General features: G+C 44.7%; 1 protein-coding gene and 1 non-coding gene across 4 annotated transcripts in view; both read right to left on the bottom strand.

Annotated features, from left to right (window-relative positions):
* Positions 1-5509: 5509 nt before the first annotated feature.
* Positions 5510-20183, bottom strand: part of TDP1 (tyrosyl-DNA phosphodiesterase 1) — an 86014-nt gene continuing 71340 nt past the window's right edge. For all 3 annotated transcript variants that reach the window (XM_059373535.1, XM_059373536.1, XM_059373534.1), the window contains 2 exons: positions 15913-16021; positions 5510-6775 (listed from right to left, as the gene is read on the bottom strand). In XM_059373535.1, coding sequence (XP_059229518.1) covers positions 6702-6775; positions 15913-16021 — 183 coding nt within the window. In that variant the 3' untranslated portion in view covers positions 5510-6701. The remainder of the gene's footprint in view (positions 6776-15912; positions 16022-20183) is intronic.
* On the bottom strand, positions 12598-12701 carry LOC132000554 (small nucleolar RNA U13). The gene has a single exon (XR_009399403.1). It is a non-coding gene; the product is annotated as a small nucleolar RNA U13 (small nucleolar RNA).

Consider the following 20183-nt stretch of genomic DNA (forward strand, 5'->3'; position numbering starts at 1 on the left):
TCTACAAAGATTGAAGATTGAAATCCATCATGGTCCATGCGACATTCCAACACATGTGGTCCTTACAGCCAACTTGCCCAAGAAACAGTCCCCGGTTGCATTTTAATTCAATTGGGTACTGGTTTCGGCTCGCTCCCAGTGGAGGTCTCTCGGCCAGAAGTGACTAGACCAGGGATGTATAGGGGATCACATTAGATCAATCAGGAGGAAACCTCACAAGTCTTAAGATTGTCAGCCATCCTGGTGACTTAGGTGGCTGTCCCGTGCCCAAGAGAGACAATTTTATATAAGAACAGGAATAAAGAGAGGGTACCAAGTTTCTGAGTCTTATTGCCATTCCGGCCAGGGTACTAACTTACAGCCAAAAGGCAGAGGTTCTCCTCCCCGTAGAGCAGCCACGGGCTAGAGGATTACAGCCTGAGCAATTGACATGCGAGAGTTCCAATAAGACCATACTCCTAGAAAAGCCCCCGAATGAGGCTGAAGAAGGCTGAATGAGGCTAAAGGAAGAAAAGAGAAAGTACTCACCAATTTTGCACTGAAGCTCAGAGTCCAAATGTAAAGACTCACAGTCCCATCTGGGTTGCCAAATGATGAAGTTCTTGAACCTAAGTGAGGTTCAGTGGGGTGAGGTTCGGAGTCGACAGCTACAGAAGAATTCTTAAGACGTCTTTGGTGCAAAAAGGTGGTTTATTAGAGCATGGTGGTTTATTAGACCTGTGGGCAGACGGAGATGTTGTGCTGGGCATGTGTGGAGTGGCTGGTTATATACACAGGAGATGGGCAGGAGGACAAAAGGGTGTTCAGAAGGGCTATTGGGGTAAAGAAGACTGTCAGGATATTGAAGGCCTGGTTACTATCAAGCCAAGGCCACTTTCCCTCTAATGAGGCACTAACATAAAGACAGTTGAGAGTCTCCTGGTGGAATGTTACATTCCTGCTATCAAGTGTCCTTGTTAGTGAGATTTGGGTTTAGAAGAAATTTAACTTTATTGAGGGCTTGAGGAACTGAGTTATTTGCCTCTGGAAATTGGGCTATTGATAAGGTAACTTCTTTGTTGTAAATCTCAAGGACATTTGTAAACCAAGGGAGACTCCTGCCTTGCAGGATTGTGATCTCTGCAAGTTAACTATTTGTTTCTCTTTTAGGGCAGTCAGGGGTGCCTGAGGAATGTGACACATATTACCGAGGGGAGCCGGTGGAGAGGGGGTGCAAGGCGCCAGCTTTCGCCTTTTCAGCCAGGTTTCTGCTCCCTCATCACTTACCAAAGGACCTACGAGCAAAGAGCTACCAAGAGCATGCAGAGTGGCATCATCTGTGTCTTTGGGGCCGGAAGGGAACATGTGCTACTTGTGACCTTGACTCTTATTTTACCCTCCCTAAATGGGGTGTCACCTTCCCCAGTGTGATGTGTATAGTTACCGGTGATTGACTATGCCTGTAGTAAATTCCCTATGGATTCAATTTCTCCCTCATCCTTCCCTTCTGAGCTTCCCTGTGTATTAAAGACTGGTCCAGATGCCTTCCAGTTTTTATTTTATTTTATTATTTTTTAAAGATTTTGTTTATTTATTTGTCAGAGAGGGAGAGAGAGAGAGCACACAAGAAGGCAGAGAGGCAGGCAGAGGTGGAGAGAGAAGCAGGCTCTCTGGTGAGCAAGGAGCCCGATGCACGACTCGATCCCAGGACTCTGGAATCATGACCTGAGCCGAAGGCAGAGGCTTAACCCACTGAGCCACCCAGGAGTCCCAACCTTCCAGTTTTTAATCACAGTGGAGCCCTGGCTACAAAGGGACCAGGGACCAGGGCCTTAGACTGATGAGTGTTGGTTAAAGTTTCAGTGGGCCTTCTGGTAGGCCTGAGAGAACACCGCATACTCGAGATGGACTTGCTTAGAACTCCGTGAAGTATGGAAAGTGCACTTGACCTAACCTGTGTTGCTTTGGCCCCACGTCTGCTCGCTAACCGCGCCCCCCTTCCCCGTTCAGGAGGCCCCCTCCTTTCATTTCCTGGGCAGCTTTTGCCCTCCTCCTCCCCGGCATTTTGACACTTGGCATAATCCCTTCTGCTCTCTGCTTTAGGTCTAGTCTGTGGAAACATCAGGTTTCAGTCAGAGAATTTCATAGAACGTACTTAATGTGGCAATGCCTTCAGCTGTTGATTTTCTCACTTGAAAGGAACCAGTTCCACGGTGAGGTTCAGTGACTCAGGGCTGCATACTAATGCAGCATTTAGTGGTTGATTTTATGGACCCATAGCTGGTTCAGTCACGCCAACTAGGATTTGCTGTTGCAGTGGATGAAGGTATACCTGATTTTGTGCTACTGTTCTACATCCTGTACGTGAGGCCTGCTTCTGGGCTGGAGCTTGGGAACATGAGCCACACTTGCTGCCTGGTTCCTCATAGCAGCACTGCCTGGGCTCAAATCCCAGCTCTGGCCTTGCCAGCTGTTGGACTTTGGACAAATAATCTTAGTTTCCCCATCTATAAAATGGCTATGGTAATAGCATTGGGTTATTATAGTGAAGATTTGGTTTGTTAATACACAGAAAACACAAGCAGTACCTGGCACACTCCAAGTGCTCCATACTCGCTGGTCAGTGTTCTTACTCGGGGCCCAGTGGAGTCTGGGCTCAGAGATGGTCATCTGTCCCCATGTGGGGTTCTGGCTTTGGGCACTGCTGGCATCTCCCAGGAGCCAGCTGTATATTACCCCTGAAGACCTATGAGAGCAACTTAAGTCCTGTAATTTACTAGCTGCTAAAAATGCAATAAGAAATTGCAGTTTTGTTTGTAGTACTTTTTGGTCCTGGATATTGCTTACAAAAAGTGGGCTACTAGGGACACCTGGGTGGCTTGGTGGGTTAAAGCCTCTGCTTTCGGCTCAGGTCATGATCTCAGGGTCCTGGGATAGAGCCCCGCATCGGACTCTCTGTTGGGCAGTGAGCCTGCTTCCTCCTCTCTCTCTGGCTGCCTGTGATCTATGTCTGTCAAATAAATAAATAAAATCTTAAAAAAAAATCATGTGTTGGAAGTCACATACTAGTAACTTCTATTAAGGAGAACTATTTAACTTCTACACAAGAGCCCAGGAAAACAAAGCTGGGCTCCACTGTTACCGTGGAACCTTATGGATGTTATTTAACAGCAGGCTCATGTGAGGATTACATGTGAATCACTCAAGCACAGGAGTTGAGACACAGAAGAGCTCAGGAAACACGGGCTATTACATTATGCGGAAAAATACAGCCTCCTGAATCAGCCAATTTTAAGGACGATTTGTATCAACTATAGTTAAAACCAGGCAGCCATTCTCAGGATTGTGATAATAAATAATTTAGAGGTACCTAGGGGGCGCAGCCGGTTAAGTGCTTGCCTCTTGGTCTCAGCTCAGGTTGATCTGTGGCTCCTGAGATCAAGCCCCGCGCCAGTCTCTGAGCTCAGGGTAGAGTCTGCTTGTTTCTCTCCCCCCTCTTTCTCTCTAAAATAAATGAATCTTTAAAAATAAATAAAATCCCCCCCCCCAAAATAAAAAAAAATCCCTCTTTCCCTCCTTCACCCCACAAAAGCAGCTGGTGGAAGACCCATTCCTCTCTTCATAAGACAGTATGTGGTTAGTGGAGGGGACACGGAATCCTCCTGCCAAAATGGCAAGTGACTTAGGTCGCTATGTGTAGGGACAGAATTTTCTGCCTCAAAATTTTTTAGGACTCTTGAATGATCATTCAGAATATTCTGTTGAAATTCATCATCTAGCATGAAGATCTTGTTTAGACTTCTGGCTACATGTCCATCTCTGTAAGAGGACGTTAGGGAAGCTTTCAAAAGAGGACGAGAGAACTCCACAGAAAGACAGTGGTTCCTTTTGTCCATAGGCTGAGACCCTCCTTCATCAGCCAATAAGTCTCCTCTTAGAACTTCATGCAGGGGCAGAAGCTGAATTTTTATGTGAATGTTTGCTCTCAGCAGGTATGCAGTCACTGGCTGGTGTTTCCAGATCTGAAGCAGGGGGAGGTGGGGAGGGGGAGGATAAAGGTGGCAGGCAGCTACCTGCAGAACAAGGGTGAGATAAGTGTTCCTCGGATCAGGGAGAAATAATTGTTGAACCCCAACCTGAAAATCATGGAATTCCTTCAGGCATTCACAGACACATTTGATGATGCTTTTTTGTAGCACTTTGGGTAATTCGGTCAGTCCCATTTTTAAAAAGGACAAGATGGGGCAGAACTGCTTGCTTTTTGGGTTCCCATGTTGATTATTCCTGGGCCTTGTTTTCCATGTGTGTGATCACCTATACCCAGAAAGCTCACATTATGACCCACTTATCTATGCTGGCCTGTCTTCCCTTAGCCCATCCTGACCAGGGTGAAGGGCATAGAAGGCTACTGTTAACAGTTGGGCCTGGACAACCACTGAATGCATAACCCTTGACCATGGGCTTCCCCTAATGTTATCTTGATGTACCTAGCCACCCATTCTGGAACTTCTCTGTTTTCAGAGGGGCCCCTTTGGGTCCCCACCAAGAGTAGAGGAATGTTACTTGAAATACAGCCCATGGACAAGGGCTGGTCTGTGAGGAGTACAGAAGATAAGCATTTAGAAACTTCCACTGTAATCTGACAGTCCTGTAACATCCAAGCACCTGATTCTGTACAAGTGTTTGTCCACAACACACTGGGGGGTAAAATCCGTCCCTCTCCTCACATACCATGCTGCCTGGGAGTTGGGCTACCTGGCAGAAAATAGGCCTTGGACCCTGCCAGACCTGAGTTCAAATACTGGGATAGCACTTTCTAGAAGTAGGACCCTGCGCAAGCGCTACACATTTCTGAGTCCCAGTCTCATTAGGAAAAGGAGGCTAATCCTAATGGCTCACCTGTGGCGACAGCAGGAGCAATCACCAGACGGTTCTCACGATGTGCGGGCTCAGAGTATCCTCACACATTCACTCACCACTCTCCATCATCCTCTGTGAGGACTGTTACCACCACCACTCCCATTTTACAGTTGAGGGGACCAAGGCACAGAGAAGTTAAATAACCTGGTTTAGGTCACACAGCCGTAAGTGGCAGAGGAGGCAAACTCCGAGCTCCGACCCACTCTGCAGTGACCTGGATCAGATGAGCAATGGACCTGTGTGACCGACTTAACCAGTGACCGCTATCAAGCTGCCACTGTCCTCTCGAGTAGCTGAACCCATCCCACAGGGCCCAGGCAGCCTGCTCACTGTCCTGGTGACACAGCTGACTCAGACGCCTCTGTGGTGCTGCCCCACCCCCACCCAGGATGGGACCACCATGGTAGTGAGAATCTCTAGGCCCCTGCAAGGCCTACGGACAAACAGACTGCAGGGCACCGCTCTGGGCCAGCCCTGGGGGCCTTCCCATGCCTTCCCGGCTCATGTGGTGAGGGTCTGCACATTCTGGGAAGTAAAAGGGAGGGTCCTGAAAGGTTCAAGCCTTAGTATAACCAGTTCACTACACAGGTAAGAGGAGTAATTCAGTGGCTTTTCAACTTTTTTTTTTTTTTTTTTTTTTTTTAAGCAGCGTGAGCACACATACAGAATCCCAGATAATATCTTTTACAGAATCCCAAAATATAAAATAGGTAAAGCGAAGTGACAGCAGAGTAGAGGGACCGCAGCTGGCTTCCCAGACTTCTCTATGGCAGCACCACTGCTCCGCCCTGCCAGGTCCTAAGGTGAAAATCGTAGGCCTGGGAAACAGTCTGAAAAGGTATCTTCAGAAATCTTTCAAAATTAATATTCAACAACTCTTGAAAGTTGTAAGATAAAGAGGCTGGAGACAAACTGGATATCAACCTCACGTGGAAAAGAAGGTCTACATCATCCTAGGAGAACGCGATTCCTAAATACAAAGGACAGATGTACTTAAAGTGGAAACGTTGACAGCTTGGACCCAAACCAGCTGTGATGTGGAGGACATCCTGAGCCTTTCTGGGCTTCTATTTCCTTGCTTGTAAACTGAAGGCACCAATTTAGGTTACCTTTCAGGGTTTCTTGCAAGTAACATACTTGTGCTTTTATATGGTTCTGTGAGCTGTCTCTTCTGGAAACTTGGGGGATGAAAGACACCCATCCGCTCTGGGGACCGGCAAGGAAATGGCAGGACCCATCTGTAAGCAGAGAGGCAGCTAGCACGGTGCTGGGATGCAAAGCCTCGTGAAGCTGCAGGACGATGGGAGGTAGTAGGACTCAAGTGTGTCAGAAGAGTAGCCACACTGACCTCAGTGACAGGCTAGGAACATGGGCAGCCTCATGGCCAGCAGTTCCGAGACAACACTCAGAAAGCGGAGGGCCGGGTGATAAGCAAACGGTCACATCCTTCGCCTGCTTGGCTAAAGAGCAGGACGGACGGAGTACAACACACATAGTCAGTCTTCACTTCGGAAGAGCGAACACCACCGTGAAATTCCATGTATCCCTTTGAGGATGACTTGTGTCTATATTCAACATTGTCGAGTTTGATAGCTTTCATTCCAAAGCTTAAAGAAGTGAATTAAGGACACTGTTAATGACTATCAAAAGTGTAACCAGCATCCGTGCTCACAAGAGTGAGCTATGCAGAGTTTTGTTAAGGGTGTAGATAAAACTCGAAGGATAAACATCCAGCACAAATAAGAAGATTCATTATTTGGGGCTTGATTCTTGCACCTAAATTTCATAGTGCTTTAAGATTCTCAGGAGGGAACCCACATATTCCCATGTGTATCTGGTGCTTTGGTATAAGGAATGTTCCAAATCCATGGCCGATCTGGGGAAAAAACCAAAACACATTATAGTTGTATAATACTTATTTGAACAGGCAGGACTACAAAAAATTCACTTACCCACTAGGATAAAACCACCACGTGTCAGAGTCTGCATGTCGTTAAGAACCCCTCCCCTCTTTGTAAGGATTTATGAGTGAGTGCGTGTGAGCACATGTGGGGGTGGGGAAGGGAAGCGAATGAATCTCAAGCTGACTCTGTGCTGATCCCAGAGCCCAAAGTGGGGCTCAATCTCCCAACCCCAAGATCACAACCAAAACAAAGATTCGGACCCTTAACCAACTGTGCCACCCAGGCACCCCCTTAAGAACCTTCCCTGAAGCAACCCCAGACAACAGCCCATTTCAGACAGTGGCTGTTGGCAAGGGTTTGTGCTAAGACATGGGCAAGTGAACAGTGGAAGCCGGCCAGCAGAAATCAGGGTGCACATCCTGGCTTGCCACTTACACTGACCAGTCACTTTGCCTGTCAGCCTCAGTTTCCTTCTGTGTACCTGACTGCGGCGCTGTCAGGACGGGCAAGTGAGATAAACACATGTAGTGTCTGAGAGCATCTGGCAGCTACTATGTTTTACAACTCTGGAGAAACCAACAGTAACAGATGGCATTCTGCTCTCAGCTGGTCACGGTCACATATAATCAGGAGGTCCGGGTTCACCTCCATGAAATGGTTTTGTTCTGTTCCTTAGGGCTAATAATTGATGAGGCATGAAGGTCTCTGTACAATGACTGTAGACCGATGGTGAAGCAAGCAACTCGCCTTAATAAGACACAACGGAGAGAACACTGAAGACCTAGGTTCAGGTCCTGCCCTTGTCTTTCTCTGCAAAATCGGGAAAACACTGGGATCTTGGCCTCAGGTTCCTCAGCTGTGACATGGGAATTAGCTACGTAAGTAACCTCTCAGGAGGGCTGTGAAACATAAGCGAGAACACCTGTGGAAGTTCCTGGCATATGGGCATATCGTAGGTGCTCATAAACATGAACTTCCCCCCAGCCCCTTTTAACTGGGGTTTCAGAAATTGACAAACTCTGATCACTTTTACCATCATTACTGCTGGAATCAAACCAATTCAAAAGAACAACAAACAGTATGGGTAGGGTGTAAATGCACTCCCAGGGTTAGGAATGGAGCTCCACGTAACTGTCCTGATAAGGAGGGGAGCTCCAACAGCTCTGAAAGAGTGAGTGCCCGGAGGGAGATGGCCGTGCAGCAGGGGTGTGAGAGGTACCATCGGCCTGCCCAGCACTACTAAGCCGCTCGCGGGGAAGCTTCCTCCTCTTCCCGAACAGAGGCAGATGGCAGCTCAGAGGACGACCTGGCAAACAGCAGGAGGCTCTCCTCACCATCCCTGATGTGGAATAACAGCCACGCAAGCATGCAGACAGCAGCACGCAGCAGCACGCGCAGGGAAAGAAGGCCAAAGATGGCAACAAGTTAGCAGAAGCCCGTTTTCTTGTCTTTGGCCTTGAGATGGTGTGAAAGCCTGAAGCTAGCTTGTTAAACAAGCCCGTGGGAGAGCCATAATCCTGTGCCTGTGCAACACGCTTGCTTCGTAAAAGGCTGAAGGTTCGGCAGCACTGGAGACTCCCTACAGCTCCCCACTGGCCTGAACCGAGCACTGGCTCTCCTGCCCCGGGAACACGGTCTTCTGTGGCCGGACTTCTCCCATCTTTTCCTGCAAACTGCCCCACTGCGTAACATCTGCTCCACTTCATCCCCAAAGTAAAGGACACCCGATCCTTGCTAGGTGAGGAGCTGTTAGATTCTTCGAGGCAGGGTTCGTGATGCAAACACCCGCCGGCCAGCCAGCAACGCAGAGACCACCACCGATTTCTTCCTCTCCCTCACAATCAGCTAACGATGACCAAGCAGCACTGGCGAGTCCCCAGACACACCGCTAGCTAAGTGAGCAAATGCCTGTACCCACGGCTGACCATGTGTCATGCCGGATGCAAGGCTCACCACTACCCTGGGGCAGAGACACAGAAGGGCTAACAGGAAGGTAGGAGGTGGCTGTGACTCTGTTGTCTTGCTACCATTACTGGAAGTCAGCATTAACAGTTTCTGGCTTAGATGAAAGCCTGTTCTAAGCAATCCTCCTAAATTATCCCATGAAAGAAAACCTTGCCTCAGGAAACAGTCCTGCATGTATCTGAGATCTCTGTCAGTGCTGGTTAGATGCCAGGTGCTCTGCTAGCCAAAGCTGAGGTCCTCTTAGTTTGCGGTCCAAGAGGGAAGACAGACGAGCAGGCAGGCCATGGGGGCGGAATTCTGAACTTCACCACGTCAGCGTGGTGGTTCCCGCACATGGCTGACGTGCGAATTGCTGGAGCGTTTCCTCAGAGCTCACCTCAACAGAGCTTGTTTCAGTCGGTCTGGGCTGGGGCCTGGCATTACACATTCTCACCAAGTTCTAACGGCGATTTTAACACAGAGTCCGAGATCAGAAACTAAATAGGATGAGCTGCTTTCTGTTGTGATACAATGTGACGTGAGGATGCGACGTGAGGCGCATGGCAGCAGGGGAGATGATGGCCAGTGGAAGGGGACCAACAATGGGGAGATGACAGCGGAGACACAGTGAGGCCAACATTAAGGCCATGGCAGGAAGGCTGGGGATGAGGGGACAGCCGAGGGGTTTTACTCTGTGTCTATGCCATCTGTCCTCGTGGTTGGTCAGTTTAGGACTGCATGCACCTGACATCTCTAACTCTGGAACCCAGCCCTCTGTGGGGAGGTGGCACAGTGTGACGGTAAAGGGGGCATGGACATGGTGGACAGGCTGCCCATGGGGACCTGGCCAAATTGACCTGAGTGCTTAGGTTTCTTGTCTATAAAGTAGGGGTTATATTAGTACTGGTGTCATGGGGGCAGTTAGGATCCCATAAATTCAAGTCATGTGCTCAAAGCAGCTCCTAGCATGTAATAAGTACTTAATGAGTGCTAGCTGCTATAATGTAATGACCACCACCCTCAGCTCACAGTGGTGAGTGCTGTCACTACCCTATATGCTGTGTAGGTCTCCCAGGTTTCTTTTACCAGTCAGACAAACCCAAGTACAATACCCCATTCTACCTAGCCTCTAATCCTCTAAGAAATGGCCCCGTGTTAAAGAGTTAGAACTTGGACCCCCATGTCCAAACACCCATACCCACATTTCCCACTGTCTTCAAGGAAACTTGATATCTTACCTACCTATAGAAGTTGCTGCCTATCACCTGAGCAATTGCCTTTAATTCTTTCTTTGTATCAGACACAAAGTGTGTGTATATGGCGCGTGTGTGATCCCAAAGAGATGAACTAAGAAGATATCTGATGCCACTTTACTTCAGCTTACTCTGAAATCAACAAATGTACAAAAGACTTGCCAGCTTGCACTACAAAGGAAAGCTTCAAAATATTTTACACTGGGGGTGCCTGCGTGGCTCAGTGGGTTAAAGCCTCTGCCTTTGGCTCAGGTCATGATCCCAGGGTCCTGGAATTGAGCCCCACATCGAGCTCTCTGCTCTGTAGGGAACCTGCTTCTTCCTCTCTCTGACTGCCTCTCTGCTTACTTGTAATCTCTGTCTGTCAAATAAATAAATAAAATCTTTAAAAAAAAAAAATTTTACACTGGGTTACCAACCTAGCAGAGATGCAATCTTTGGTAACTGGGATACCAGTGTTATCTGAAGCCCATTAATACTCTCTTCTGTGAAGATCTCCCGTATTAATCTGTGACTAAAAAAAAGCACAAGAGAACAATCTACCCAGTAGGAGGAAGAATAATTCAAATTGCTAAAAACCAAGTACTGATTTCAATATCATCTGATAAAATTACTTTACTTTGATAGTTCTAGATTTCCTAAAGATTTCTGTTGACAAAGTAATTTTAAAAGCTAAGCTGGAAGTTTGGTGTCAGCCTTCTGTTTGCACTATGAAACAAAAATAGATTTTATTAAAGGAGATGATCAAAATCATGTCTAAAAACCTCTTCCGGTTCTCACACACAAAAAATCCAGATTTCTAAAGATCATTCAAAAACTGGTCCTTGAAAATTAAGCATATCAACAATGATTTAAGTGACTGACTTCTTTTGCATTTTCTTTGGATTAGAAAGTTGAATCAGCTATTGTCCTTACAAAAATACTTTATGAATCTGGTCTCTGCTATTTAGCAATAATTCTGACAGGTCTAGACTGAAGTTTATTCTGATATTATCTAAATTCAAGGAATTATTTCAAATGAACCCAGCAGCAGATGGAATGGTTAAATTATCTGGGAGCCCATGGTTTAAAGAACTTTAAAGAATTATATACACTACATATATGCTAAATCTAGAGCACGTGTATCTCGTATGCCAGCCAGGTTTCAATGACCTCACCTACTGAGCAATTACATATACAGCTAATTAGCTTAGTTCTAGACATTATAACTTAAATTCTAAAATATACTAAATCTGCAAAAGATACACATAATGTGGCAGATACCATCTTAACCAACTGATCAATACTGATTTCATTAGTGATCAGGGAGATTTTTTATCATGTGACTCCTCATTCGATGCACTAACAACAACAATATCTCTTCTGTGGTGTTCTTGGCAAAAGTGCTTAATCTGGATCTATTTATGAGAAAACAATGGGAAAACCAAATACACAATGTACCTCACTGTCTATTAAACTAACTGGCCTGTGCTCAGCAAAGTGTCAGCATCATAAAACACACAAAATTTCTTGTGGCACTTTTCCAAATTAATGGAGACTAAAGAGACTGCTAAACAAATATGACATGTAACCTGAAACTTCCCTTTTGTTATAAAGTTCATTATTGGGGCAACAGATAAAATCGGAGTAAGTTCTGTAGATGATAGTATTCAATGTTAATTCCTGATTTTGGTAACTATACTGTGGCTATGTAAGAGAACGTTTTTAAGAAATATATTTTGAAGTATTTAGAGATTGCACAGATCTTGTTTACAACTTCCAAATGGATCAGAAAAAAGTTAACATAAGAAAGGAAGATTATGTAAGTGAAGGGGAACCTGGGTGAAGAGAATATGGGAGTTCTTTATACTGTTCCTAGAACGTTTTTCTAAATTTGACATTATGTCAAAAAATTCAAAGAAAAGAATACTATAGTTGACCCAAACAACATGGGTTTAACTGCAAAGGTCCACTCCCATGTGGGTTTTTTCCCCAATAAAATACATACAATACTTAAGTGTATTTTCTCTGCCTTAAAACTTTCTTAATAATGTTTTCTCTAGCTTACTTTATTTATTACAGGAATAAAGTATATAATACATATCACATACAAAATATGTGTTAACTATTTAGGTTATCAGTGAGGCTTCCGGTCAACAGTAGGCTGTTAGTAGTTAAGTTTTGGGGAAGTGAAAAGTTACATGCAGATCTTCAGTTGCACTGGTGGTCAGTGCCCCGAGCCCCGGCATTGTGCAAGGGCCAACTGTTCACATATACCACGTGAACAACCCAGATCACTTAACATAACTATGGTCTCTGAAGCTCTGTACTTCAATTATTCTTAAATTTGACATATATAAGTTACTCTTTAAGTCCAAATAAGATAAGCTTTACATAGCCTTACCTTGTTTTACCTGCTTTATAGTGTATCAGAGAATACAAAGAATATAAACCAAAAAGGGAGTACGAAGCAGATGTCTCTGGCATGTAACAGCTCCAGAGAGATCACATACTGGTCTATTTCATTCTTTTCAGGCTCAGCGTCACACAAGTGGGACATATGGAAAGAAGATTTAAAATGTGGTGATGCTGCTTTATAAAAGATTTTTTTTCCCTCACATCAGATGGGTAATGTGCCGAGGTCATAACAAGGTTTGAGGGAGGCGCATGTCACACATTGGTGAGAACATTCAATCATCACACTTATGAACTACAAAAGGATCTGAAAGATTTCCTTTAAAACTACAACTCCTATTAGTCAAATGAGTTTGGTTAGGAATAACTTCTCAGGGGAAGAGTAATTTAGACTCCCTCAGGCCAGGGGTTTGTGTCTGTCTTGTTCAAGGACATATTCCAAGGACCTAGACAGTGTCTGCACACAGCAGAAATACACCTGTGGAGAGAGATGAGCAGCAAGTCCTGCATAAAGCAAGGTGTACCTGCAGCTGTGTGTGTTTTACTTCATTATTTGATCAATTTCTTGGTTTCAGGATGTCTGCTGGTGTCTTGTAATAAACTATAATTGGTTCAGAGCAGTATATTCCTTTGCTAAGCTTTCTGTACAGTTCCTCAGATTTTAAAAAACAATGAGCAGGATCTTGTACATGTTACAGTGGTTTGAAAATCATTTTCTTTTTTCTTTTTTTAAGATTTATTTATTTATTTGTCAGAGAGGAGTGAGCGAGAGCGAGCACAGGCAGACAGAGTGGAAGGCAGAGTCAGAGGGAGAAGCAGGCTCCCTGCGGAGCAAGGAGCCCGATGTGGGACTCGATCCCAGGACGCTGGGATCATGACCTGAGCCAAAGGCAGCTGCTTAACCAACTGAGCCACCCAGGCGTCTCTGAAAATCATTTTCAAACAAAGTGCTTTTGAAATGTTCTTAACTATTCACTTTCCCAAGTCTTAGTAAGATACCTTTCTTCTAGTCCGTAGGCGTCCCCGGAATGCTAGTTACATGTGAACTGGTGATATCCGAGTGACTGGCACCATTCTGCATGCTACTAAAGCATGCAGGTAAAACTGTACTAATGAAAAATATAATGCTCCAGTCTCCTTTGTATGTATGTTTCAAAGAAGTGTATACACCCAGACAACGCCGCTGAACAATGGAAAACATTCTGCTTGCTGGCTAAATAAAAGATTCATCATTGCACAATCTAAGATACTACCCCACTGTAAACTTTTAAATTCTCAGGAATGCTTTTTCTATCAGAACTGAAGGAACCTCAGGATATTTATTTTTAAGGCTCCTCTGTCTCTTTCATTCTTGCTTGCGAAGACCTTTGGAGATTACGGTTAAGTGGAGGAGGTGGAATTCCGGCCAAGGTTCTGGGCTGGGGGTGGAAAGTGTATAGCCCAAGGCCAGGCCACAGGAAGTCAAACTCAGTCAGTCCATGGTGCATCTGTCCCCACCTCCACTAAGCTTACTCAGAACTCAGGTTTGAGGATGGGGAAAAAAAAAGAACATGAACAGACAGAGGAGAAAACACAAAGCTACAGCACAAAGCTGGAAGGGGGAAGGAGAGGTTTTCGCCGTGAGGTCCTGTGACACTAGGTGGGTTCAGGAACTGTCCTACATGGGCCTTAGGCTCTTTTCATTATCAGCTCAGCAAGGGGAAGGGGAGAAAATGAACACCGGTTATTACATGCCAGGAACTGAACTGGATATTCTAAATAACAGAAACAACAGCTAACATTTACTGACTGCTAACTCTGCACTAGAAGACTGTGTTAGGTGCTTTACAGATAGCATCCTGGTTACTCGTTTCAACAAACTCTACGAAGTAGGCAATCTTATTTTCCCATTTTACAAATAGAGAAACGAAGGCCTAAATAAAGAAAATAAGTGCCCAAGGTCACTTAATAAGTTGAAAGGTTGGCACACAAATACAGCCTAATTCTAAAGCCCTCTTTTTCATTTGTATGTGCAGGGAGGGTTGTGGGGGGCACCATTTCTCTGAAATTCTGATAAAACCGATATAATCTTGCCAGTGAAAAATGAAGATGCATAAATATACAAATTTAGAGGACTCAAATATACATAGCTTAGAAAGAAGGAAAAAAGAACACTTCTTAAACTTGTTATCAATACAACTGCTTATAGCTCTAAAAAGTCCCTTGCCATAGGCAGTGGCACACCAGGCAACATGAGACTATATGGATACATCCAATCAAGTCAATACCATCAAAGAAACCGATCCACTGGAAGGGGAAGGTCTGGTTTACCACCAAAACCAGGAAGGGCAAGTAAGGGGGGGGGAGTAGCTGGAGTCCATCTAGCATCGCCCAGGGAAGAAAGGGACTCAGGGCCACAGCGGGCTGGCTCTATTAGGGAACCAGAGATTCGGGAATATTAATGCAATGATGTCATTAAAACTTTCCAAACAAAAACCACATTTTCCCTGTTCAAATTCAGAATTTACTCAAACACCATTGACTATAATCCAGCTATCTGTGAAGGCATCTGCCTTCCCCTGGAAAATATGCTGATTATAATATGCCTTTGGCCATTTTAAATTAATAAGCAGGTCTTGATTTGATAACTGCTGCTGTGTGAGTCTGGTAAGTACAAACTTGCTTTAAAGACAGACATTCTAGGGCTAAGACAAGTGCAGCTGTGGGGCTGGGACAGACCTGAGATGGAGCCGGTCCCACTCATGCCGGCCAGTTTTCTTCCAAGAACACCAGGAACCTGAACCAATGTTCTAATGACTTTCTATTAAGAAAAATACTTGTTCACTGCCTCTAAGAAAGTCATAGTTGAGGGCAGCCTGGGGATCTCCCCTTTAAGAGGATGGGAGGGGTTTGTGAAGTCAAATTGTTTTCATCAAAATATTAAGCCATTATTTGTCATCTTCACTTCTCGTGAATGTATAGAGGCTTTGTGACGTGATACTGCAACAGAGCAGCTGTGAGAATTCAGTGGTCTTTCATTAACCCAGAGAGTAAAGAGGTCTGCCTGCAAAAATTGTAAATAATGCCACCTTCCTCACTTTTGACAATTAAAAAAACACCAAATATGTGTACACACACACACACAACGCATATGTATGTACATACATACATAACATATATATGTGTGTGGTTGTATATGTGTGTGTGTGTATAAATAGGTTTATTACTTTAAAAACTAATATAAAAAATTCTTGGTTTTGAGGTCTAATATAGTAAATCTCAACAGATACAAAAACCCACGTGAGTAAAAGCTCCTTGTGGTCCTTAATAATGGTAAGAGTTCAGAGGAGCTCCTGGACCAACCAGTTTGAGAATGAGAGCTCTAGTGGCCCGAGACAGGGCAGCAAAGGGGCCTCTGCAAACCTGCATTTCCGAAGTATTCTGTGAGCCAACCTCCCACTGGGGGACTGACGGCTTCTTCTGGGCACGGTTTCTGTTCCAGACATAACACCCATGACCTCCCTTCACGTGTGTCCTACCTTTACTTCCATACAGTTCTGGAGGCAGGTCAAATGGCACAGGAAAGGCGGTCACTGGCTCCTTGCTCCCTGAGAAGAATTTCTCTTTTACTTTGAAGCTGTCCAGGCCCTGCAAACACACAGAGGGCATCTATGATTCCACCCCTTTATCTGAAAAAGATCTCAAGAAGCAGTTGTATCTGTACGGTGCTCACAGCAAAACTGAAATTATTTCAGAGCTATTTTCAATGTTTGATAGGTGGGATATATTTGTAACTCCCCTAAATTAATCTTTCCTAAAAATAAAAGGTTCAAATTAAAAAAAATCAAGTTATAACAAAGTTTACAGAAGTTTAACAAAGGAAATAAGAGAGAAAACAATTTTGGATATCATAGCCCATTTCTCCTAACCACTATGTACAGTTTGCAAGGAGTGTGTAGAAGACACTGTATATAAATAATTTCAATATTGCTATAGTAACAGGCTGCTCACTCTGGTGTAAGAATAAAAGTTGCCTTCATGTATAATGAAAGTGTTCCAATATAATGTGATAGGAATATAAAAACAAAAACTCTTCCAGACTCACCAAAATGGAAGGTTTATTCCAAGAACTCAGAATAGGGTATTATTTTTAGATCTTAACCAGGGTACAAGTTAAAGTTCTGTATCTCAACTCAAGTAAAGAACCACTAACTGCCTTCTAGGACCTTTACAGCAGCGCAGGTGCTTACTACATGAGCCTCATTTTCCCCAGGCCTCCACACACTGATCCCCCTCTTCTGATCTCCCTCAGTGGGTCACCCCAGCACCTTGTTTGCAAGTCACTGTCTCTCATCCCTTCTGTCCACCCATCCAAACACATACCCACCCTCCATGACCTAAATACCCACACATCAAACAGTGTTAATGTCTTTGGAACCCATACAAAGAACTAGAGTTCTAACTACCCTGAGTAGGGGTGGTTGCTTGTGGGCACAGTGTAGGACATGGTAAGAGCTGGGGTTATGCTGACCTGGGCTTCAGGCAGTCTGGTTCTAACACTGCTCTGGCATTTGCTGAGCTGCAAGAATGGCTGATATTTGCACTTATTGATTCAACACATTACTTCTTGAGTGTCTCTGGTGTCAGACACTGGCTGCCTAAGAGGTAACAAAGATGTCATTGTCCCTGTCCTCACTGGGTACAAAGTCTAGTGGGGAGACAATGCATTTATAAAAGTGAAATAATTACATACTTGTGATTACCACTATGAAGAAAAACATAAGTACCAGAAGACAGAATTGCAGACCTGTTTTATTTTTTCTAATTTTTATTTTTTTAAAGATTTTATTTATTTATTTGACAGACAGAGATCACAAGTAGGCAAAGAGGCAGGTAGAGAGAGAAGAAGGGAAGCAGGCTCCCTGCTGAGCAGATAGCCCGACACCCGGCTCCATCCCAGGACCCTGGGATCATGACCTGAGCCGAAGGCAGAGGCTTTAACTCACTGAGCCACCCAGGTGCCCGGGCAAACCTGTTTTAAACGAGGAGGATAAGGGGTGGGGGTGGAAGACGGTCAATAGAAGCCTCCCTTAAAAAATGACATTTTAATTAGACCCTGAAAGAGGGGTAGGGTTAGGAGACGTGAGAGTGGGAAGAATATTGAGAGTGGAAAGAATAAGAGCTTGCATGTTCCGGGAGCTAAAAACAATGGTTAGTGGGACACCTGGCCACTTATTTACTAGGCCTCAATTTCCTCATTTGTAAAATCAGAATAAAGCACCTGGATGCCACCACCTTAAAATATCTTTCACGTCAACACCTATCCTTGGTGCACAGCTGGTGTTCAAGCAATCTGAGTTGCAAAAAGAGGGTAAGGTATCTTGCCTGCTTCCTCTATGGGCTTTTCCATTACACAAATCAATGTCCAAATGCTCTGTGCACATGAAGACCTTAGAAAGGTATGGGCGATGAAGAAAGTGCTTGCACGGATGAAGATGGGGATGAGAAACAGCAAAAGGCAGTTAAGTGATAACCGTCTGCATGCTACACAGAAAAGCAAGAAATGCCTTTCACCAGTTTTGGGAAAAGGAAAGGCTTTGTAGAAAACATTATAGCTGGGCCTTGGGAAATTGGGATGATTCTGATAAACAGAGATGACAGGAAAGAACATCAAGGGAAACCAGCATAAGCCAAGGCAGAGTTGTTAAAGCATAGAGCAAGCACATCCGGCAGACGGGGAGTCAATGACCTACATGCAGGAGGAGGGCTGAGAGCACTTGAGAGAACCAGATGGAGGGGGTGTGAACAGGAAGCAGTACGGGTGCCTGTGGCTCACACCTATCTCGCTGGGCCCCAGCCGAGGCCACAGTGACTCCTGATGGGCAGGCTGGCCACATCAGACCATCTTTCTGCTGAGGAGTTCATTCGGTAAGATGGGAGCCCTGAGCTGCTGGGGGCTCTCACATACTTCAAAATGAGCTCTGAAAATATGGCCCAAACCCCTGGATTCAGCTCTGCCTGAAGCAAGACACTCACGCTCTGTGTTTGCCTTTTTTCTTACACTGTTTCAGTTGGTTATCTGTCACAACCCACAGCATCGCAAGACCCCAGTGATTCAAGTGGGTGGCCCTCACTTTGACATACAGTGAGGAGGTGCATGTTTCTGAACCGAGAAGTTCTACTACAAAGGCAGACTGGCACAGATGAGAACAGATCCGTCAGGGAACTGTTAGAGCCAGAAGACTGAGAGCTGTCGCCACACCAATGGGAGATGGATGAGTGAATGGTAATGGGGATACAAACACTGGAGTCATAGCAAAAGTGCAGATATCAACGAGGGGAACTCGGAGGAAAGTGGGGTCAGTAGGAAGGGAAGGAAATGGATTTGAAAGAGACTAAAGGAAAATAAAAGATCAGGGATATGTGAGGCCAGAGAAGGAAGGGGGCAGAGAGACCAAGGACACTTGAAGGGGGACACTGCAGCCTGTCCCCTAGCCCTCACTTCCTCCCACCCTGGGGAGGGCTGCTGGGTCATCTCCACAACAGTGAACACTGGTGCTCCTACTCACAGCTTACCTTCAACAAGTTCTGGATCGGAGGCTAATCTTACCCTGTTCCTTGAGCATATTGCTGATCTGCTGTGTGACTAGAGGTGAATTACTTAACCTTTCTGGGCCTGGGTTTCCTTATTTATTAAATGGTATGCTGACAGTAAGTTATTTAGAATGATGACTTGCACATGGATGTAAATTAGTATATTATGTACATCCAGGATGTTGTGATAAAATCACTATTTTATAAGGGAGGAAATAAAATGAAGGTTAGATAGTTGCCCAAGGCCATACAGCTATTAAGTGGTAAGGCTGGAAATCAAACCCTCCCTTTCTGATTGTTAATCTTCTGTTCCTTCAAGTAAGTGAACAAACAGTCTCACATTTACCCACCAGGAGCCACAACAAAGGAAGAATTCCTTGAAAATTTAAGAGGTGATATTAAAGCAGACCAAATCAGGAGGAACCAATGTCTGGAAACCATGGTTCTTGACATTTGTGAAAACAGGCCAGAGGATGGGAAATGAAGTCATTTAATGACATTCAATACTTTATGTGGACTTTCAGATAAAAACAATTTCCCTCTTCTTTGGCTCCTAGTCTATTTCTGTTATTTTCAAACAAAGGATGGAGAATTCCTTACGGCCTGGCCCAGATCTGATGTCCCAATGTGCTTTGGCATGCGCCTGTTCTGTGGTGTCTTACTTCACATATAAGAAGCTTTGAGCCATCCATGTCTGACAGGAAGTAATAAGCTTTCCTGAATGCCATTTCTGATCTAAATTCTAGGGTATTATAGGGGGAAAAAAAAAGTACTGCTTTTCCCTTCAATCTGGATGTCAGATAATTTGAAGCTGTCGTCTAATTATCATTATTTATATATCACAGTGGTATCACTTGGCATTTCATAAAACAGAGGAAGCTACCCTCCCAGGCACAGATACTTAAAAAGACAGTTAAGACAATATATTTATAAAACACCAGGTGAGAGGGTGGACATCTATCACACTTGAGAAATTACTGGCTTTTCCCTTCATCAGCTCTCGGAGGAAAAGAGCTGTTATCATCATGACGGATTAAGTTTAGCGGCTTAGCTCCAGCACAGAGAACAAGAAACTCCAGCACAGAGAACAAGAAACATGTTCAAATCTCAGAGATATCATTTATTTTTCAGTTGCATCCGATTAGCATCCTCAAGCAGTAAAACCCTATATACAAGGCATCAAGTTTTCCTGGATAAAACAGTAATGACAGTGAGC

This window comes from Mustela nigripes, chromosome 13, assembly GCF_022355385.1.
Source record: "Mustela nigripes isolate SB6536 chromosome 13, MUSNIG.SB6536, whole genome shotgun sequence".
In the NCBI taxonomy this organism is placed as follows: Eukaryota; Metazoa; Chordata; class Mammalia; order Carnivora; family Mustelidae; genus Mustela; species Mustela nigripes.